The sequence below is a fragment of the Vanessa cardui genome, chromosome 3, assembly GCF_905220365.1.
Source record: "Vanessa cardui chromosome 3, ilVanCard2.1, whole genome shotgun sequence".
Classification (NCBI taxonomy): domain Eukaryota; kingdom Metazoa; phylum Arthropoda; class Insecta; order Lepidoptera; family Nymphalidae; genus Vanessa; species Vanessa cardui.
The window spans coordinates 2,200,402-2,224,558 of NC_061125.1; the positions used below are offsets into that span (position 1 = coordinate 2,200,402).

At 32.6% G+C, this 24,157-nt stretch overlaps 1 protein-coding gene across 5 annotated transcripts in view; it reads right to left on the bottom strand.

Moving 5' to 3' along the window:
* Window positions 1-150: 150 nt before the first annotated feature.
* The window catches only part of LOC124543116, a 99,170-nt gene continuing 75,163 nt past the window's right edge, over window positions 151-24,157 (bottom strand). For 4 of the 5 annotated variants that reach the window (XM_047121177.1, XM_047121195.1, XM_047121210.1 and 1 more), the window contains exons 2-6: window positions 4,889-7,346; window positions 3,940-4,562; window positions 3,302-3,614; window positions 2,043-2,379; window positions 151-1,189 (exon numbers count right to left, since the gene is read on the bottom strand). In XM_047121177.1, the coding sequence (XP_046977133.1) occupies window positions 781-1,189; window positions 2,043-2,379; window positions 3,302-3,614; window positions 3,940-4,562; window positions 4,889-7,346 (4,140 nt within the window). In that variant the 3' untranslated portion in view covers window positions 151-780. The remainder of the gene's footprint in view (window positions 1,190-2,042; window positions 2,380-3,301; window positions 3,615-3,939; window positions 4,563-4,888; window positions 7,347-24,157) is intronic. The other variant, XM_047121186.1, reaches the window with a different exon arrangement.

The window sequence follows — 24,157 nt, forward strand, 5'->3', positions numbered from 1 at the left end:
ATTTTAAACAGGAGTGATAAAATGCATTTAATAGCGGTTGTCATGTAAAATCTCAAGTATCAATCAAAAATGATGGAAATTTAATCACTAATTCAGCTCAGTTAGCCTAGAATCCCTACTGTCTTTTGAGTAATGGAATAAAACAATAAATAATCAGTAATTTGTTTATTTGTATTCGATGAATGGTATACTTATAAAAAGAAAATTAAACATTTGAACTGTAGCGCTGCTTACAGAGCTAAATATAACTAGAATATAAATTACATGTGTTAATTTACAGCATTGTTAGTGTATAATACATAAGGCACCTATACATGAGTATAAAGTTTTCAGTTCTGAATCCATTGGCACCAGTTAAATAAGGTTTTTTACACTGGCAAGAATTTTGTTACTTTTTTTTTTAAATAATGAATTCATTTCAAAAATATTATTAAAATTGATAATGCCAAATAATATAAATCTTATTTAAAATAATATTAAGTTGTCTCGAAATGACGATGGTGCCTAACTTAATTATAATCTTAAAAATTAGACACGTATATTTTGCGCATGTGTTTTAAATAAAAAATATTTTTATGTTTAGAAAAAAAAAACAATAAACTTTAAATTATATGGATATTCGATTACAATAACTAATCAATATATTTGTATTTTTAACACACACGCGTCAACAACAAATCATTCGAGTGAACCTTAAACAAAACTCCGTACACTATTTTATTTATATATATGACAGGTAACGCTATACAAAAGAGAGTACCTTCTCTATATAGAGTATGATCAATAAACATTGGCTTTTTCGAGGAGTACTGACGCGTCGCACATGGCCTTGGCTGTGGAGCGCACTAAGAACATAAGATGGAGCTGTTCGAACACGTTCAACTGCACTCTTGTTCGCACCAAGCCGTGTAACACCGTCGCCCTTTCCAAATCCAGCCATCTTTGGAGGGATAGCTCCCGTTCTTCAACGGGAACACCCTGTACCACGTCCAGAGGCCCCCAGAGCATGAATTCGAGGACCGACTTTGCGTGATTCAAGGATACCGCTCTTTCTTCTTGTATGACTTCTTTTAAAAGTGGAGTCAGTTTCTCTCCGGGTAGGAGAGTTTCGATCGCTTTCAAAGCGCATTTGCAGAGCGAGCTCAGGTCTTCGTCGGTGGATTTACTGCAGTTCATGTCGTCGGTCAATCTGTCGCAACAACGACGTGTTAATAATTGTTTTTAAAAATAATAGCGTGAAGAAGACAATTCGCTTAGCAATCGCAAAATCGCAAGTTCAAACTTTGGGTCATTGCGGTACTTGCTCAAGTTTAACGCTAAATTGGATGGATAATTTAATATTCCATTAGGAAAGTAAAAGTTTTTTTTTTTTTAATTATAAGATTTATGTCATAGGTCGAGAGATTTTCATTTTTCTTTAAATGAAATAATTAAAATTTGGTTACATTTTGCATTTATTTTGCATTGGTATCTTAGAAATGTCTATGGGCAGAAGTGACTTCTTTTCATAAGATGAATCCTTTGGCCGTTTTCATTTTTATTATTAACTAATAGTGCTCATATTTAACAAAGACTATTTACATTAATAAAATTATTTACATAACAATAGTACTGATAATTTTATGAATAATTTATTAATAATTAAGACTCCGTTCAATAGTTCCATCCAGTCAAAGTACCAGGTATATTGGGGAACCCCCATACAATTTATCTCTTTACAATATACAACAACAACAACAGCCTGTAAATTCCCACTGCTGGGCTAAAGGCCTCCTCTCCCTTTGAGGAGAAGATTTTGGATCATATTATTCACCACGCTGTTCCAATGCGGGTTGGTGGAATACACATGTGGCAGAATTTCTATGAAAACATGCAGGTTTCCTCACGATGTTTTCCTTCACCGCTGAGCACGAGATGAATTATAAAGACAAATTAAGCACATGAATCAGCGGTGCTTGCCTTGGTTTGAACCCGCAATCATCGGTAAAGATGCATGCGTTCTGCGGCCATCTCGTATTTACAATATAAATAAATATAATTACCCCTGCAGTATGCACAATCTGCCGTATGAGTTGGTCTTGGGCGCCGACAGTGAGCTCAACCTGTCGTCAGGCGAGGGCAGGTTGGCGCCGCCATGGCTCCCGGTTTGCGTTTCCTTCAGCACGATGAAGGACGTGAGAGACTCGGGGATCTCTTCCACCCCCCTCGCCTGGAGACACTTGAGCCCGTTGATGAGTTGCAGCATTATGAATATGGACTCGTGGATCTGGTCAGTTTGGACGAGCTGGTGGTCTTTAGTGCTGCCCTCTGCGGCGTGCAGGTGTTCGCCGTAGGAGCTTATGGTGTCGACCTGTGCGTTTGCTAGCACGACGATCGTGGCTGAAATGTAATATTTGGATTTAATATTATTACGTCTACATATTTGTCTTCTTTTATTTTGATGCGAATTATGAATCATTAACGCAGTTTTAATACGAAAATATTGTCTTAAATTATTTACGATTAAATTAAAATTATAGGTCCTTTACTGAGTTTCCTATTAGGAAAGCAAAAGTGCTATATGTGCGTACATAAGAAAATATATTTTATCTGATTAATTGTCGATAGAACTTGAATGTGCGGGATTTTCAAATCATATTTTTAAACTGTTTATTTTGTTGAAAAAAAAAAATGGAATATTATAAGTTAATGCAATTGACAGAATCGGGAACGCATCGTAACCAATGATTATTTCAAATCGTCACAAAAAACAACGCAATTAAATCGTAACCGGAGTGATCTGCTAATTTACAACGGTTATGATTGTAATTCGATCCAACTTCGAGCCGCATCTGGATTATTGTTTTCGTAAAATGGCACGATTACTTGTCGATTCGATTGCGATACTGATATTTTGTAATTAGAATTGGTCCCCAGTTTCCTGTGACATATTTCAGAAGCAAAAACTTCAAAGGGAAGATTTTCCCGCGCGATAAGGGACTCGATCAAATAGACATTCTCTTAGTTACCTAATAACCTATTATGATTGTATACTATTTTAACTAATTTATAAAATATTGAGTTTATTTTAACGATGTGTAGATGCTTAAGAATCAAAATTCCAACCAACCGATGTAGATTTTTCTTTTATCAAAATATATATACGTTAAAGTCAATGGAATTCTATCAATACATTACTACCCTATTCCAATCAAAAACGGAATTAAAAAAAAAAACAAACTTAAATTTATATATTTTATGAGATTTACTTAGCTCGTTTACATTAATTAATTAATTAATATATTATAATTCATGAAATTACCTTGCACCAAATCATCCCCATCTTCCCCAAACTGTTGCAACGGTACCAAGTCACAGAATTCCGTGATGGCGTTCAGACACAACGTCGAGGGCTGTACCGACTGACAGACCATTTGAGAAGCCATCTGCTCCTTGTACAGCATCAGAGTCACGTTAACTGGTCCTTGGTTGGAGTTCCAGCAGGCAGGGTAAAAGAATCTCTTGCCCGCTTTTGTAAAGTTCTTGTTTTGCTGGATCGTGAAATCATTCCACCGTAAATTGGTACAAGCTTTCAGGCCTCGGAGCGATGACTGCATGGTCGCACTCTGTTGTACCTGAAATTAAAGAAACTATGTAAATTTAACAAATTTGGATGATAATTTAAGAAGATTTAAGCGAAACAAATTATGTTTAAAGATTTTGAAATTAACGTTGAACCAAATATTCTTCAGTTTTGTACACCGAAGCATTTTGTAACTAAACTATTAAATAAATAATTACGTTAGTTCTAATAATTTAGAAACGCTCTCTCGTCAAAATCGAATTTAAAAGCGTTAAAGTATAACAACGCTATACAAATGTAAATTTAATAAAGTTAGGTCGGTCAAATTAATCTAGAGTTAAGTTAAGTAAGCCTGAGGGCACGTTCGACTAAATTACCTGTTCTAAAACTTGCGCCAGCGCTTCATGATTGGCGATAACGACCGCGCCGTAATTATCCTCAAGAGTCTTGTGAACGACGCTCCTTCCCTTCCTAACCCGCAATTTGTTCGTCGTGTTCTTTGGAGTCATTTCACTTTGATAATCGTCATTCGTCGGACTGTCCATGTTGTCGTTTGAACTGTAGAAACTGTACGGCGAATAAATCTCGGATTCAGTTTCGCTGCCGCAGTACGGTAGAGACGAACGGAAACCGTTGGAGTATTTGGGGAATTCAGTCGTGTCTTCGATCTTTCGTTCAGCGCGTTCAACTTCTCTCGTTTTAATCGCAGAGTCGCACTCCGGCGAACTGGAGCGCGCGTGGTGAACGTATTCATAGTCGCTGTCGCTGTTTTTGGCCGAATCACAATTTTCCTCGTCATATTTAGCCGTGTTGTACACGTCGTCGTAGTTGTGTATCACTGTGTCGTTTGTTGCTTGAACGAGTTCCTGCGGTTCGTCTGATTCATCCTTATCGTCGTCCAAAGGTGACCGGCGCTTTACAAGCTCCAAGTGCGATTCTCGTTCTCTCATACTCGCTGTACGTTCGGGTTTCCTTGGCGCCAATGCTGATCTGATCTCTCCTGAAAACAATTTAACATAATCTAAAATTTATTTATTTTCTTAAGAATTAAATGAATCTTATGGAAGTGTATTACAGCGTTTTAATTATAAAGTGAATGAGGAAAATGATTAATAATATATTTAAAAAAACATTTTAGATATTTATTACCAAAATTACAATTTGCATTGAAAATTTTACATAGTATGTATTAATATAAAAAAATTGTATTAAATATGCAACTGACAAAAAGTTTGTGTTATACTTTTGTATATGTATAAGTATAGTTTTGGAGCGTCTGTTAGTGATCGTGCAACTATTTCAAAAAGAGGTTTAAATATATCTTACCTAAATTAGCATAAATGTTATCATCCTGTTTCGGAGTGGATGCCCAGGCTTGTTGTTTTTGTTTCTTTTGCAAAGCTATAGATTTTGGGGGCGGCGGTCTCGCAGGTTTTGGTACATTGGACACGGTTTTATAATCCTCACTGGATATCCTGGGTGGAGGAGGTGGTTTATTCACAACCCTCGGTGGTGTATCATCAGTCGCAGAACTACTACCGCTGTATATTGACGAGACGTCGTCATGACTCAGTCGGCGTAAGCTTTCCGAAATTTCACAATTCGATTTCACAACCTCAACAGTCGACCCGTTGATGTCCAAAGGATGTATTATGACGAGTCGCGGTTTTGGTTTTGGGGTCAAATCATAAATCTCCTCGGTTTTCGGCGATAATTTCGTTACTGTTGCAACGCTTAGTTCTTTCTTGTCCAAGTCTTTTGACGAACCGATGCGAAGTAATTTCTTAATTGAGAATTTATATTTGCCCTTACGTTTTTCGTCTATAAGCAAGTTATCGTGAGATAGGGAAATGTTTCTTCTCGGCGCTGGCTCTGGTGTATGCTCTGTCTTTTTCGTCTCATCATCCGAACCTCTTAATTTTGGCAACGAAGACATCACAGCCCTTTCTCGTTTTTCCATTTCTCTCACAACGGGAGAGTCCGATTTCATAAACACGTTTGGATTTCTTTGGTACAGGCTACTAGAGTATTCCTCGGTAGGTGATAAGGGGGGTGTAGGAGCTTTACGTTTGCACAAGCTACTCAAAGACGTGTCGCTATCTTGTTTTGTAAGCACTGGCTTAGCGTAATACACAGAGTCTGACTTTTCACTGATAGTCTCGCAATTTTGATCGCTCACATATTTAATAATATTTTCTTCCTCATCATTTTTTGTTTGAACGTGCATAACAACTTGTTGCGTTGAGGTAACACTTTTTTTGCTTTGTTTAATGACTGGTTTGACAGGTAGCTTAGGTTTTTCTGGTGGGACCGGTTTACCTGGCATTATGTCAGTTATCATGCCGTGTAGGAATGATGGGCGCGGGTCCATAGTCGGCATAGGACTGTTAGGTAAAGCGGGTGCCTCACTCGCGTCATCTGGATCTGCTCTGCCATCCGGTTCGCCTGCTAATTCGCGACTGGCTTCCGCGGAGAACACGGCTTCCGTTTGTTTAGGTATGATAGACGGCATGTCAATGATCGGACTTTGGAATGTTGAATATCCACTACTAGCTTGTCCGTCCACTTTTCGTAGCTGATCCATCGGTGACATTTTTATATTTTTATCTTCATTATAAACTTTAATTTTGACAGTTTCTTCTATTTTATGTGATTCGGAGAAATGGCCACTATCGTCATTGTCAGAGTCTGTGCGTCCACTAAAACTTTCATCATCGGAAGTTAATGAGTTATTTGCGGTTGAGTTAAGTGTGCCAACAGCAGAGTCGACACTACTATTCTCAATATTAATTTTACAAAATTTGAATTCCGATCGGCTAAGATTTACTTTTGGTCTTTCTTGTTTCTTATCTAATGGCGACTTTCTAACAATACTGTTCTTTTTTGTTTCGGTCATTTCCTTTTTTTCGCAGTCATCTTGCATGCTTTGTTTAATTTTACCTTCAACAATAGATGGTTTGCTGCACTCTGTTTGAATCAAGTTAAGGTCATGTCCACCTATTCTATTTTGGTGCAGTGTTTCAGATATTTCTTCAAGTAACGATTTTTCTGTACATAATATACCCTCAGACGACTTTGTGCCTTCAGTTGTAATTATAGTCTCAGATTCCTTCATGTAACTTGAAAGAATAATATTAGTTTTGTATCCATTTGAAGATTCTTCAGCTTGATCAGCTAAATTTAAAACGGCTGGTTTGCGAGTGTGCGTTTTAACGTTAGGGCTCTTATTTTCTTGACCGAATGGTGTAACCGAAACCATTAACGTTTTTTTCTTGCCATCAGAATCAGTTTGAACTTTGCCCAATAACAATGATGTGTAAGTCTTCGCAACGGAATCTCCAAGTAAATTCGCTTTTACTGTGTTAAAATCAGTGTTAGATTTTGTTATTCTGTGAAGCTCTCTCTCTTCTTCTGTATCTGGGAACGTGTCATCTTCGTCGTTATCTTCTGAAACTTCGAATTCTTCTCCGTCGGACCAATCATCGCCTCCATATCCAATAACACTGCTCACCTCTTCCGGGAAACGGACATTTCGTTTACCCTTTTTCTTTGGATGTATCTTGAGAATACTGGGTGGAGTTTTCTTGAAGAAAGTGCTTCTATTTTGGAATGGAGTCGCTAAATATTTACTGCTCTCTGTAGATCGATCCTGCTTTGAGTGTTCTTCGCGTGACTTAAAACAGTTTGAGCAGAAATCTTTTTTCCACGCGTTCTGAACGAAGTTGTGGCATACCGGTGACATTTTGCTCTTCGTATAGCGTCTGTTGATTACATAACTGGCATTCTGTAAAAGAAAAAACAGAAATTATAAAAACTATTTATAAACTTTATTTTTTTTTATTTGTTGTCTATTTTAATTAAATTAAGTTATTATTATATTTAAGAATATATTTATGTATGTATTAGAAAGACTAAAATATTTTTTTCGACTTGCGTGCGTTTCAATCAAATCTTACATAAATTGTTGCTGTGTTAATGAAACTTAGATTTTTTTTGGTGCAATTATTAACTAACAGCTATTGTTTTAAATTGAATCCGTTACAAACACGCAAGTCGCATCATCTAAGGCGAATAGCTGCAAGCATTCGAAGAAATTGATCGAGCTAACGGCATTTTGATGTAAATATTATAATCACTTTTGGTTAGTTAGCGGGATTTATTGATAATGTTTGTTGTAATTATTCTTATCACGGATGCCGAGATGGATCAGTGGTAGAAAGCGTGCGTCTAAACTTGAACAGCGAGTTCAAATCTAGGCAAAAAACACAGATTTTTCATGTACGTTATTTGGGTTAATAATTCATCTCGAGCTCGATGTTTAAAGACAACAATCACTAGGATATCTGCATGTGTATGTTTAATAAAATTCTGGTACATGTTTATACACCCACCAATTAATATTAGAGCAGAGGGAAAGAGGCGAGATAGCCCAGTGGTTAGAACGTGTACATCTTAACCGATGATTGCGGGTTCCAAACCAGGCAAGCACCACTGAATATTCATGTAAATAATTTGTGTTTATAATTCATCTCGTGCTTGGCGATGATGGAAAACATCGTGATGAAACCTGCAGGTGTCTAATTTCGTAGAAATTCTGCCACGTGTGTTTTCTACCAACCCGCATTTGAGGCCTAAGCCCAGCAGTGAGAAATTTGTGGACTTTTGTTGTTGTTGAATAAGCTCCAAAAAGCCCAAAAATAGGATATTTGGAGCATGTTATCCTTATCACTAATAAAAATGATAACATGATTGTGTTTATATTTTCCACTGAGCTAAAGAAACCAAAGTCAATACACCGTTCCCGGGGTCATTTACTTATACAATACAAAACCAAACCTGTTCAATTTGCCAATAAATATTTAAATTAAGTTTTAAAATAGATATGTTAAGAGTTAGTAGCTTAAATATGTGTTTCAAAGATAAATACAAAGTAGTATTTGAGTTCAATGTCTTTTCTAAGTGGTCAAAGTTTTTATTTTAAATGTAGATTGAACAGTCGGGGTAAAAAGCTCAGTATGAGCGATAATCTGCTTTACCGATCGAGAATGACATATCGCGTTGCAATTATTTGATGTTTAGATTCAAAAGGTACCAAGATTTTAAAGATCAATAAAGGAATATATTTGACAACTGACGAAGGTTTGATTAGTCTGACTGTACATTTTCTACTCCAGAATAACAATACATAAATAAAATTGTTTGTTATTAAACGCCATTATAAAATTAACCTGTCTATGCTCATATTATAAATAGAAACATTCTGTACGTCTGTAACGCTTTCACAAATAAACAATTGAATTGAATTTGATAAATTTTGATATGAAGCAAACTTGAACCCCCAAAGTAGAACATTTTATACATAACACCATCCCTAAAACGAGAGCAAAGCCGACATATTAATATATATAATATTAGAAAAATAGAGGACAATTTGGTGACGGAGTAAAAATAAGTATAATAAGTCGTAATAATATAAGTAAGTGCACAAAAATATTTTATTTGAATGATACTTTCTGAACGCACCCGTAAACGTCAAACATGGCCGCCCTTCGAACTGTCCTGTCATTTAATTTTGTCATTAAACGGATTTAATATCGAAATATCTCATCTATACAAATGTTGCCGACATGATATATTGTTGACAAAATATATTATTTCTGATCTATAATTGTGGATAGGTTCGATCGGGTCTATCGTACAACTGCGCGGAATTATTAATATAGATTATAAAACAAAATAAAATCGAACTAACAATAAATTTACATTTATTTTACGTGTATGAATAATTATGTACATAATCAAGCCGCGTACATACATATGTCCTCAACGCGTATCCACTTTCTCTGTTAGGCCACTGGTTTACTAATAAAATATTCAAACTGACGTTGTATGAGATAAGAGAAATTCATCTTGTTATTGCTAATGAGCAACACACTCTGTAATTTTTTATCTATAATTTATTTAAAAAAAAGGTATGTCATTGACACTTTTTTTTGTATTTTCAGATTAAATATCTTTTATTTACAAAATACATAAAGAAGCTTAAAGTTCATTTGTCATTTTGTAAATTTATATATATATATATATATATATATATATATATATATATATATATATATATATATATATATATATATATATATATATATATATATATATATGTTGTTTCTTTGATTGTTGTTATTTTTTGCTAGGGTTTTACGAGTGCCTTTATTATATTTTAATATTTGTGCCTTATTTCTAATGATATAATAAATGACTGTAATTCTAATTAAAATAATAACATGAATTATAATTATCCAAATTTTCTTTTACCACTGAGAATGAAATATACATACAAAATTTTTTTTTTTTTTTACACAAATATACTTTGACCATTCAAAATACAATCATGTCCAATATTTATATTTAAATATTTTTATCTGGCAACAAGTTACAAGTTTCTCAGCCTCGCTAACCTTATGTGTTATAAGAAAGCGTTAAACAAACTTAAAAACGTAAACAAATATTTGACGGTTACTTTCTTATAAAATTGTTGACATGTTAGTTTAAGAGATACTTAATGTTCTGAACTTATCGATTACACTGGAAATACTATGTTGTTTATAATTTAAAGATATATTTTTTTTATTCGGAAGACTACGGTTTAATGAACAACTCAATTTTTTAATGTCATTATTATTATTCATAATAAAGTTAATAGACTACACATTATATTTGTGACATTGACAAATAATCTAAATATAGTACGACACAAATTAGATGTAGCATCGGAAAATGCAATGGAATGAAAATAAAACCGGTTACTGCCGATTTACACGACCAATAGAAATAGCTCCCTATCGCGCCATTGGACGCTATTCGTCGCTATAGATTCACGCGTCAGAAAAAGCAAGTGTATGTAATTCGACGCGCCAAATTGACGAATATATTAGGTCATATGATATTACAAGTTATTACGTTTTTGCAAAAATAATATTCGCATGAGAAATATAATTATATTGATAATTTGGTATAGCGTACTCAATTCGGATGTGATCGGTTTTACGAATTTTACCGATGCGACATCTAAGTTGTGTCGTACTATACCTAAAATTCAATCTTTAGGCTCTAAATTAAAAAAAAAATTACTGATACTCATAATAAATTCAATTTTAGATTTATTATATTCGATATTAATTTTTTATCTTATTTTCCTCGTTAAATTTATCTACACAGTATCGGTTAGAGCAATAGTTCTCATATTGCGTTTTTTATTAACACCGACGGAGGTCATTACATTGCAAATAACAGACAATTACGAAAGATGAGAACAAACATTACCGTCATATAACCACAGAATATAAAAATAAAGTAAGCTGTGCATGACCCACTGTTCAGTTTAAATGTAGAATCTTTTTTTTTCTTTAACACCAATAGGTTTTCGAGTTTAATTATAAAAAAAAAAACAACAAATATAATTGAATGGCGCCGATTTCATAGCATGAGAGTTTTATACATATTATTAGTGTGGGGCACATAAGGTAATGGTCCACTGGTGGTAAGTGGGCACCCTCAATATGCCTTAAACCTTAGTATACATTTTAGGCGATTATACCGATTCTAACTGGGAACACTGAAATATAGTGGTGCTGTAAACTTACCTAATTAGGTATAATAATTATAGTTACCTATCAGCCTATGTAATATAGGAAACAATTGTATAAAAAAACGGTAATTGCAACCAGTAATTAGACGTAGATTCCGTTGAGCACTAATTAACTTATTTATTGACAGGATTCGGCTTTATCTCGGAACACTTAACCAACTTATGCAGATTGCAGCCAGTCAGATTTAAACTGAAAATATATTCACAATATCCAACCGATCGCCAACTTGAATATCAAGCACTGTTCGCCAAACGTTGGACGTACTTGGTCAAACGGTCTTTATTATTATATCCTTATATATACACAGGTGCTAAAGCTCTAGGCAATTGTATAGGTATTTGGGTCGTCACACCTGGGAACCGGTACGGTGAAATTGAGGCGTCACGAACCAACACAGAACACATGGCGATGTTGAGACCTACATTTATGAATAGATTTAAGTAGATCACGAATTGTTTGAATACAATGTCAATAAAAATTTACTGCGTTTTTATTTTGATTGGGTAATATTTGTTGGTTATGTTGGCGATAGTTGGATCAGCTGTTGCCTTGGTAATTAATACAATTGCGTTTAGACGAAATTATGTCATTGTTATATATCGAACCATGGTGGTTTTCAAATTAATACAAAATACACTATTTGCATAAACTGAACCAAATTGCCAATACGATACATTTTATTATTTTAAAGATTTTTTAATAGCGCCAAGAGTTAGCGCATTAGGCTGTATAGTTGAGCTGTTTGGAATATTTCCAACCCAAAATTTTAAGTGAAACAATGATAAAACATTGTCAGGTGAAACTATACATACGTAAACATGTAAATTTAGAATATATTTAGGTGTAAATAGGTATATCGGTATGAAGGCTTTTTATCATAATTATTTAAGTTAATACATATATTACAGTTGTTGCTGTTAATTTAAAATCTAAGGTATATAAATATATATAATCAGTAACTATACAACAACACCATATAACGTAATACTATAACCAACCAATGAACTATGAAGACATTTTATAATTTTATGGAGAAATTATATAATAATTTCTCGAGTTCAATGGAGGTCAATAAGTCAAATCATATAAGGACTACGAGTTTTCTCCATTGATATTGATGAATGAGGCGAGTTTTGTATCTTTTAACATCTCTTATTCCATTGAGAGCCAAATTTAAATTTCGAAATTATATAAACAAATTGTGACATAACGGAAGTTGAACGTGTACCCTCGGTTTTCTCGTCGAAAGCGTATTGACAATTGAGGTAAGCGTCCGCGCCATACAGCCAAATGTAGGCGTAGTGAAATTTTCACTTGTAACATTTTTAAGACCTATACATTATATATTAAAAATATATTTAATAATAATAATAAAATAATATGAAATACTGGTAAGTTAAAGCGCCAAGCGTCCTGGGTACAATGTCAGCGTGCTTATGTATAGTTATGATTAGTTACAAGTTAATTTTTGATTTTGATATACATTACTTAATTGCATATTTATATAATCGTGTCGTATACAAAGTACAATAACTTCGTTCAAAATCTGATTACTAAAACGGATTGTAAATGATTTACAAAGTATTATTTTGAAAAGATACGATAATTGTACTTAAAATAAACTAATAATTTATTTTAGTAATCTAGTTCATATATATATCTACAGTGTTTATATATAACACGTGGAAATTTTGTAGACTTCGGCCTCGCGGTTTTATTTGTACTATGATTAATAAGTACAGCATAATTCGTTACTTTAAGTTCTGAATAATTGATAGACAATTCTGTTGCTACTTACTTTGTTTTTGACTTGGGTTAATGTAACAAAACTCCATCTTACACATACTTAGATACAACAAAATTCTACTAAGTTCTAACGATTACGATGCGTTTCCGATTCTATTATGATCTAATCGCATCTAGAATTACTTAATTCTATTACTTATAAACATAAGAATTAACAACATTAAATGCTTAAATATATATACAAATATGAACTAAAACTAGTTACTGTATAAATCTTGACCGCGTGGAATCGCAATTCCGATCCTCTGGGCAAAAAACGAACCAGCCCTCCTGTCACCAGTGGAGGCAATGAGGCGAGGTGTTTTACTTATAATTTCTTTATAATGGTTACGGGTGGGCCCAGTGGTTAACCGCGAACATCCTAACCGATCATTGCGGACTTAAACCCAGGCAAGCACTGCTGAATTTTCATGTGCTTAATTTATGTTTATAATTCATCTTGTGCTAGGCGGAGAAGGAAAACATCGTGCATGTGTGTAATTTCAACGAAATTCTGCCACATGTAAATTCCACCGACATGCACTGGAGTCTGGAGCAGCGCGGTATATGGTCCTAACCTTCTCCTAAAAAGGGGAGGCTTTAGACCAGTAGTGAGAAAATTACAGACTATATTTATGTTATGTTATTGATAATGGAATCTATTCAGATTCCAATTAATTGAATCGGTTACCGAATTGTGTAGTTCCAATCGAAAAAGAGCTAAAGGGTAACGATTAGATCTCGATTCGATTGCGATAGAATTACATTTTAATAGCAAAAACGGCCTCAGGACATCTCACTGACAAGACCGAGGAATCATAAACAACACAAACTGAAAAGTCAGTAGCGCTCCTCCGGTTTAGAACCTGCATACAGTAAGATTCACGTGTAGCGTGGGCCATCTCGGCTCAAGTATTTATTAATGAGAGAAATTTAAAATATATTAACAGACATGAAAGTACCAGCACGTATGAAAGCGGTCTTGAATATATAACGTTAATAATTCCAAGAAAGAAAACGAGTTACTTTACGATCGTATATGTGAAAATATCGCATAAGTTCACCACATAAGGCGCGGTCGATTCATTTTTGTCCCTATGATGTTGCACCTAAGACTTTCCCTGAACTAACTTGTTTTTAGAAACATTCCTTCTAAGACCGGCTGTTTATTTGAAGCACTGGATAGTTCTATGTATCTGGTTGATATTTTCTGCCTATGAAAAACAAATTAAGCAAATACTAGTGAAAGGATGAGATTCAAAAGTGTATGTAATATTTTTATTTTCTTACTTAATTGTTTTCGTAGTCTTTTCGTATTGAGACATGGTTCTATATATAATGTCAGACGTGAGATACAACTTCTATTATTTTTCGTTGTGAGACTTTCGCGTAATAAGAAAGGGACCACCCACAGCTTTATAATGTTCTACTACTTCTTTATGACGTAATTAATATTTCAAACTAACTGCGGGACTTCGTGCGACGTTGAATGAAACTGAATTTTTTTATTTTATTCTAAAACAAAAGTAGTCTAAGTTACTCCATATTACATCAGTTATCTACTAGTGACTATCAAAATCGGTCCAGTCGTTCCAGAGATTAGCTAGAAAAAACAGACAAAAATTGTGAAAATTGTCATTTTGGTATATATACCGTGTACATTAGGCATTTAGTAAAAAGCCGCTGGTTTAATTTACGAACAGACACTACAATTTTATTATATGTATCGATAAACAGCACCATTCTGTGAGAAAAACATTATGCACTAAATATTTTAAGATAACGTCATTATAAGTTTATAAGATAAACATTTTATTGAACGTTGTATATAATGGTATTTAGGTTATAATATAGTTTTATACATTTTTTGAATCATATAAAAACAAACGATTAATTATTAAGGTTTATTTTAAAATATTTTTAATAATTTAAAAATCCCTGTAGAAATTTTAAGACAGATAAAAATTAGTGTTTCTAAAATTATATATAAACTAAAAATATATATTTATCATTGCAATGTGATATGTGTGAACTTATGTTAATAAGGCTATTAATAATTATAGATAGACATATTTGAACATATAAAACAAATGTATCGCGTCATTTTTGTTTTTATTTTTAAACTTCTAGCCCATGGCAAAAAGATTATTTCTACACACACAAATATACGCCATTATTATTAAAGTGAAGGATGCATACGGCATTCGCTTTAATTATGTAATGAGTATTATTATTAAGATATCCGAGGTAATGGTTGTATCTCATCAGATAGCTCTTAAAAATATCCATTAAATTTAATGTTTCCTTCGTAGGTCGTTAACTTTTTTTTCATGTGAAAGGGCGAAATTCATTTCTCATAATAAATGATATTCACTAAAGAATCCGCTTTCATTCTCACGAGCTATGAAATTATAAAGATAATTGTATGATTCTTAATGCGTTAAATTCTGTTGTATTTTAATGTTCAAGGTTTGTTTTGTTAGACAATGCAAGTAACTGTGAGGTAAGAATAATGTAATCAGTGTGATGATAAAGATTTCATACGTCAAAGACAGATTACGAACTAACTACTGTTTCACCCGCGGTACTCGTTACTTCTTCGCCCAGTAGGTCGTAGCGTGACGGTATATTACGATACTATATTATTTCTCAATTAATGAACTATCGTAATATATGGTAAATACCTACCCAGGCTTCACACGATTGCAATGCAGATACATACAAAATATACAGAATTTGTTCATTCACGATATCACATTATAAACTTCTAAAATTGTCAGCGTTTCTTTACCTAATTGTTCATGTATTATATATAAAAACCTTCCTCTCGAATCACTCTATCTATTAAAAAATCCGCATCAAAGTACGTTGCGTAATTTTAAAGATCTAAGCATAGATATAAGTAGAATAGGCACCACCCAATCATCAGATATTCTACCGCTAAACAACAGTACGCAGTATTGTTGTGTTCCGGTTTGAAAGGCTCGGGAGCCAGTGTAACTACAGGCACAATTATCATAATATTAAAAATCACAGTATTAATTAGATAAGGATCATCCCATAGCCCCATTCCAGTTATCTTGAGAGATCGGATTCCGAAGAGTACCCAAACGATAATATGTGTATAAACATACTCAGCCGTAAAAGAAAATTACTTTCATAATTCGATTTCTCGTAAAATATTGAGAGTCACGAAACATCCTTTTAAGGGGACGCAGACGGTTCAATGGAATACCTGTGCCAAATTTCATGACCAAATTCGGTTTCCGCTGTTCGGTAGATCATCGGGTAACTTTTGGATATTTTGGTAAAATTACCAATTATTTTAGTAAATCACATTATTACATATAAAAGTTGTATTGGTACATACAGTTTTGCAAGTGTATAGTATCATTATATCTTCTTCCAAGTAGAGAAGGAGTAAGAGCAGACAAAGAACTTTCGTCATTTAATCAACGAGGCAGTATTGGAAAACATCTTGAATACTAGATATCAGTCTCGGCTTTATAAGGTTACAAAAAGGGCTTATACACTACAATTCAATTGAAGAAAAGGCATAAAAAGTTTCTTGTTTGTTTTTTCGGCTTGATAAGATCAAATTCTCGACTTTATGGACCTTGCTATCGAATTATACTGTTTGTTGATGAAAAACACATTAAAATTGGTCGCGTAGTTTTAAAGATCTAAGTGTAAAAACGGCTGAAAGCGACTTTGTTCTGTACGATGCAAAGATGGTATCACTATGAATTCTTGAATAAAAATGCGTTTTAATGAAGACGAAGTTATTGTCGGAACTTTGAAAGTAAAATTAAAATGGATAATGATGGTTGAGTGAAACAGTGTTAATGTTATAAAAACTTTTTATTAAAGTTCGTGACGTCAGTAAATGTCACGGTAGATTCCAGTAACTGAATTAATTCACATATGCTGTTTATTTTTATGTAAGTAAAAATCATCATCATTATATCGCATGAAATAAACTCGCTTACCGCTGACTATCCCTATGTATGTATCTTAAAAATTATACAACGGATTCTGATGCCGTTTTTTTAAATAAAAAGAATGATTCAAGAGGAAGATATATGTATATAATACTTGGACAATATAGTAGAGGAACACTGATTATTTTTAGAGGTTTTGATTGATCTTATTGGTAATGACGATTAGAGTTGCACCGTGCGGGCGGGTCGCTAGTAATTTTTTAAGTTGTCTTTAATTGATGGCATTAGTACAGCGGTCGGCAACCTTTTGGTAGGCAAGGGCCACAAGGTGGCAAAATAAAGAATAAGCGGGCCGCAGTCATGATATTAACCTTAGAAGCCTATACTTACGCAAAATTAGTGTTAATGAGTCATATTCCATAGATAAAAGAAAAATGCTATTGGAACTTGTTAAAAGATACATAGTTTAATTCGTACACATAATACTTACATTATGTTTATCTGTTTGAGCTTAGAAAAATAAAGAAATGAAAACTACAAACGACCTAAATAGGAAAATGACTGCCGCTTGCCGACCGCTGCATTAGTAGGTTTTTAAATCGCGATATAGTTGCCTACGATTTGTTACGATAAGTAAATCTTGTTCAAAGTAAAATTTTAATTACCTAGACATATAGTTCGTTTGACACGTCATCTAACATCTGCCTTAAAGCTCATTCATAAATTATCACGTATCTACTATTTAAATTAAAACTCTTAACACTTTTAACATCACTTAAAAATACTAACACAATTTTGGTTGCAGTTAATTTATGATTCATACACTTACACATTCTGTAATTTAACGAGTCTACAATTAAAACAATAATGTGCCCTGAATTTCGCGCGAATTATCGTACTTATTCTGTATGCCAAGTGACTTATCGTCACAAGAACAGTTATACTGCATTAAAATCGTATTTAAGTCGGCTTACTCGCATGTTTGCGGTGTATTCTAGCTCTATATAACTAAATTGATGGCCTCAGGCACGGTGGAGTGACGATTTAAGCAAGGAGTTGGATACGAGTAGCCGGAGAAAGACCACAGTGGCGTGCACTTGGAGAGGCCTATGTCCAGCAATGGACAAAAACGGGCTGATGATGATGATGGTGTTGATGGCTTGGATGGAAACTATAGTAGGTAAACAAGTATTTTCAATACAAACAGTAAGGGTGTCAGTGCTTCTTTGAGACCTATATTGACTGTGATCTTTAAAACTACGCAACGGATTGTATAGATAACGGAATAGATAGAGTATATCAGAATGAAGATTTATATACATAATATAGTATTTTCGAAGCAATCTTAAGTATTACAGCATTAATCCTTATACTTAGTATCATAAATACATTGTGCATTTAATATAGATGAATGACCCTGACTGAAAAAAGCTGTGCGAAGCCGGGGCATGTTACTTATTAAAATCTTATATAATACATATGTATTATAGTTTTACTATCATTCGCAAATGCATTTTCAATCTCTGTTAAACCTATTACGGTAATTACGCACTAGCCTTGCTAACAAAATAAATTGTTTTATTACAGTACTATTATAATATCGTAGAATTTACAGCTTGTTAACATACCTCTGATCACGGGCCAGATATATGTAATGGGTAGAATAGTTATAAAATATAATTAGTAAGAAGATTGGCATATATGTGACCATAGCCGGGTAACAATGACGCTGTTAAAAATATTAACTATTCGCCTAAATAAGCCATCTTCCTTGGGAACGAAGATATTATGACCCTTGCATACACATACCCTTGTAATTCAGATACGAAGTATGGCTGCTTGGCGGTAGAATATCTGATGAGTGGCTAGTACCAACCCAGATGGACTTGAAGAAATACCTACCAAGAACATCAGTAGGCAAATATATTATGGCAGAATTTCATCCAAAAAAATATCTAGAACTTTCTAAACCTCGGTTAAGATCTACGTGTCCCATCGTCTAGACGAATACACTGAATACTAATATTTAAGAAATACATTCTAGTATTATTATTTTTTCTATTCAATATAAATATACGCGTACGCAATACTCATTTCTCATTAAAATGCCTTTCACATAAATCCTTTATGTACATACATACGGTTATGTAAAGAGAAAGGCGATAAGAGCCATTGAATTTAAAACGTATACAAGGATTTCCAAAAATCTAAAATAAACATGGCGTTATATAAGGTGGAGCTGGTTTTTTTTTTTATTGAATTCACGAAGGTGTAAATTTATCGTAATAATATTAGCTCTACGCGAACTTTTTAAGAACTTTCGCGACACATTCTCTTCTCGAATTCTCTGTAATTCTTACTTACTCATAACACTCAGTACCTTGGTAACTTAAACAATTATGTTAGTGTAAAATAACTTGAATACACTCATTCAAGTGATTACATTTTAGACTTAATACTTATTGCTACAACTGGACAAAGTTGGATACACCGCTAGGAGTTATAATGTTCTAAAAAGAGTAAATATATGTGATAGTGATACAAATCCTGTCATTGGCGCTGTAAGTAATTCTAACCATTCCTTACATCGTCAATGCGTTACCAAGTTAGAGAACAAAGTGGTTGACTAGTAGTATTATTTAAAATACATTTATTGTTATTATTGTTTTCTTCTTTTATCTAAAAATTAAAAAAAATGTGGTTCTGTGGTTTGAAACCTTTTTGCAAAACACGCTCGAACTCTATTATTATTTCCACAAAAATAGTTACAAAAATTCAAGAGCAAATGTGGATACTGTACTATATTAGTAGACTGTATCGTCACCGAAACTTAAATTGGGCACAAATTTTCTCCGCAAACATATGCGTGGGATTGTTTTATAATAGAGATATACTATGTTTGTGTGCATCTTAAACACATACGCAGACCATTAAAAGTCATTTAATAACTTATACTCTGACAGGTGAAGTTAAATAAAAACTCGTAAAAGAGGAAGTGTGTCTGTATTTCTTGTTTTCCCTAACATGGCTGTGTGTGCACGAATCAAGAGTTCCGATGATCTGAACAAAGTTACGATACCCGATAAGATGCTGAAGGATTTTGGGCCAAAGTCCGGTAGACTACCCACCTTTCAAATATTCTACCGCGAGACAGCAATACGTGGTACTTTTATATTTCGATTTAAAGGTGGTGGGTGAGCCAGTTTAACTACAGGATATCTTAGCTCCCAAGGTTTTGTCCATGGGCGGTGGTGACCATCGAGCCAGCTGATTATTTGTCCGCCTACCTATTTCATATAAAAAGTATATCCTTAAACTGAATGATGATAATGATGATGATGAATGGTTTTTACGCAACTGACAGTTTGATATATCGATCGTGTGATTGGTGTTGTTTGGCATTAAAACAATCTTTGTAAACATCATTATTTATTTACATTCTATCAGATCTATGTCAGTGCTCATATCTTACGTTAGCATCGAATATTATCATTGAATTTTTAATTATTTTTTTACACATCACCATCCAAATAGTCTTTTCAGCGAGCACTGTGAAAGCTTTCGCATGCTACCATGATGCCCTGATAGCCAGCGCTAGGGTTTCCTAGAACAGTTTTTATTTATTTTATGGAGTCAAAAGCCTCCTTTTTATTTCTTATGATACTAAATTACTTGTAAAGAGCAATAGAAAAAAGAATTTGGTGTACTTTCGAGGTGCAGTCGAGATTCGACAAATTTACCTAATTATCTTATTATAAATATTAAGTTAACATATAAAATATGTATAAAGATGTTCGATGTATATATTTTTTGAGATTGAGAGAGACTCCAACAGATTGCCTGATTACCATAAACTTTGATTACCTGTGTCTATGGGCGAAGGTGATCATTTATTATCAGGCGTTCCATTAGTACGTTTAGGCTAAAATAAATAAAAATATTTTTATGAACATACCTCTTTTTAGTTTTTATACGTACAACATTGTGCAAAAGCCATGAACCTCTGACATTAAAGATGATATCATTTCACCTGCTCGAAAATGGCGATTTGGTATTTTATTTTATTCAAAAAACCGGTGTAAGACCGCACCGTGACTCATTAAACGCTAAATTTAGTTGTTTAGATTTAGCATTAGTAATTATTATTTTTGTTTTCGATGGTATGGTATGTCATTATAAAAATACTTTTATATTTTTTGTTTTTAAAACCCATCATTACATTTACGTATTTCAGATATATTAATAAAAATTTAATATGTTTTTCTTCAAAAATATTTTTACAATTGTTATAGAAGTAAACAATGCTTTATGAAATATTACGTAAAACGAATATTATTATTTGTTCGTTTTTTATTTTATATTTTTAAACAAAACTTTATAGTTAAACGTAATAATAACAAATCATAAGATCTTATTTCGAGATTTTATTGCGTTAGGTCTATTTAAGGATTTGTGGTTAATCACTTGTTAAATGCCTCGCCCTCAATCGTTTATTGGAGATTTAATCTATGAATCAGATATGACTCAGGCATTATGTAATATTTTAAATGTCACCTGTCACTTGTTGTGTTAAATAGTTTTAGTATAATCTGTAGGCGCCGTATCCGGCGATTATTAAAGTATGTTAACAATTGCTCAATCGCTTATATTAAAAAAAAAAAAACAGAAATATCCATTACTTACTATCTTTCTTTTATATTCTTATTCTTATCCATTACTACTTTAAATATTAAAAGAACTTATTAACTTTAATAATATAACGATGTATTTTAAAATATAAACTTTAGTTTTATACCATTGGTTAAAAAATATAAAAGGTTTTTTTTTGACAAATGACGTTTACGAGCTTTTGCTATTTAAGGCGGGAATTTATCTTATGCATAATATAAACATTGGGATTTGATTCCACAGTTTCCATAAAACACTCTTTATTAGTTCTTTAACATACGGTGAGTAAGCTACCCATTCCCATAAATTTGTTTATTTTTAATCTGTGTCTTAAATACTGTTCTTTTTTATGACTTTTTTTAACAGTTAGAAGCAGTAAAAATTGATTTGAATTAATTTTTTTTGTGTCAGAATAACCAAAATTCAAATAAAGAATTAAATAGTCATTTTTTTTAAATATAAGCTTGTGCTCTATGCATTTAATCTTAATTACATAAGCATTCATTATTAATAATAAGTAACATTCAATTATTTATTTATACTTTTACATATAAATTCAAAAAGCAGATGTTGCATATTACTTTTAATTAAGTTTTTTAACTATGAAATTAAAATGTAGTAATTACTAATTAACGATCTTTATAATCATTGACATATATATACTTAGTTTCACCAAACATAAAGATCATAAATACAAGTAATTAACCAAACAGAAAATGAAGTTTGTTAGTGAATTTTAGCCATTAAATCATTCATTAACCATTAAGTCCTTTTAATCGATTTCGGACGCGGCTGGCCGTTTAAAGAGAAATTAATTAAGCGCAGGATATCACTTTAACAACTAAAGCATATATAATTGTAATTTAAAAATACAAATAATTTAAATAAAGCACTCTCCATGTATTTCATTATAATGATTTGTAAAAATGAAAAAATAAAAAAAATATTTTTTGGCAGAACGAGGATAGTAAGATACTATCCTCGGGCTTCGAATTGTATTAATGAAAAAAAAAAAGATGGTATACACGCTAACTGAACGATGTGTAATATATTTTTAAAATTCAAATAGTACTTGTATGTTATTGATTGCTAGTAGGTAACATAGGGTTTGAATACAATGGATGTGGTATTGAACATTTGGCTCGCCTACGCAATTGTGTTCCTTTGTTTACAAGTCAAACTAACTTAACGAATAAAAAATACGTCAAATTCGAAACGTTGAATGAATGAAATTGAATGGATTTGTTTATTCAGTTCATTGGTAAATGTAAAAACATTATAAATACGAAACTCATAAACGTATGTAAATTACGGGGTTTAAGATAGCTAAAGTACTTATTTTGTTAATTCTAAATAGTATTTAAGAAATGTTAAGGCACTAATTCATAATATTTTTTTTTAAATTATCCTATTAATATTATAAATGCGTAAGTTTGTGAGGATGAATTTATGTATGTTTGTTACTCTCTCACGAAAACACTACTGAACTGATTTGGATGAAATTTCACAATAATATAGGTTATACATGAGAATTACACAGGCTAAAGTTTATTATGATTTTATGTTATTTGGTCATAATATAACGATACATATCAAGTATCCGTGCGAAGCCGGGGCGGGTCGCTATTTCACGAAAATTCATGCACAAGTAAGAACTCTTATTTGTGTTGCAAAATCTCTTATTAAACTTTAACTAGCAGTGTGTGTAGTTTTAATCGTGCAGTTTATATTAAACCTGTTTCACTTAATCAATAGCGCTGAAATTTTAGGCACTCTTGATTGCCGCCGCTGACAGACATCAATTAAATATACATGTTTTGTCTACAGATAAAAAAATATTATTTTAATTTTTTCTCTTGATGACCGTGATGAGATTTTATCAGTGGTTTTTCATATTGATAATTAAGAGTATTATATTCTCATTAAAATCAGTCATATTATAGTTTTTTGAATATGGAATTTAGTAACGAATATAAAGGTTCTTTGAAAGGGTTTTAGAAGTAATTAGAAACGTTTTAAATTACGTTTGCGAAATGTTACATGACATAAGTACATTTCTACTACGTTCATTGCATAATAAATATTAAAAAAAAACACGTTATGAACCGGACATGACTCACCCACCTTAGATATACACATATTTTAAATTGAATGTGATATAAATATAACTTTAGTATATTTTATAAAAAAATAAAATATATTAGAATATTATACATAATGTTGGCAGTAACTTTTAAAAAACTTTCACATATATTGAAAAATAACCTTTTGTAAACAATATTCAATCATATAATTTAAGTAAATACTTTTTAATATAAACATGTTATTATCATGATCATTATAAATAAAATTTTAACAAAAAGAAAAACCGACTTCAAACAAAACACTATTTTAAAACAAATGAATATGCACGAAAAAGTAATAAAAATAATTGCGTATTCAACATATTTTTTAGAGTCTTCCTAAGTTAAATGAAATGAAAAATATTAGACTACTTAAAAGTCGATTAACGATTATATCATGTAGTTATAGTTATTGGTATATTTGGAGCC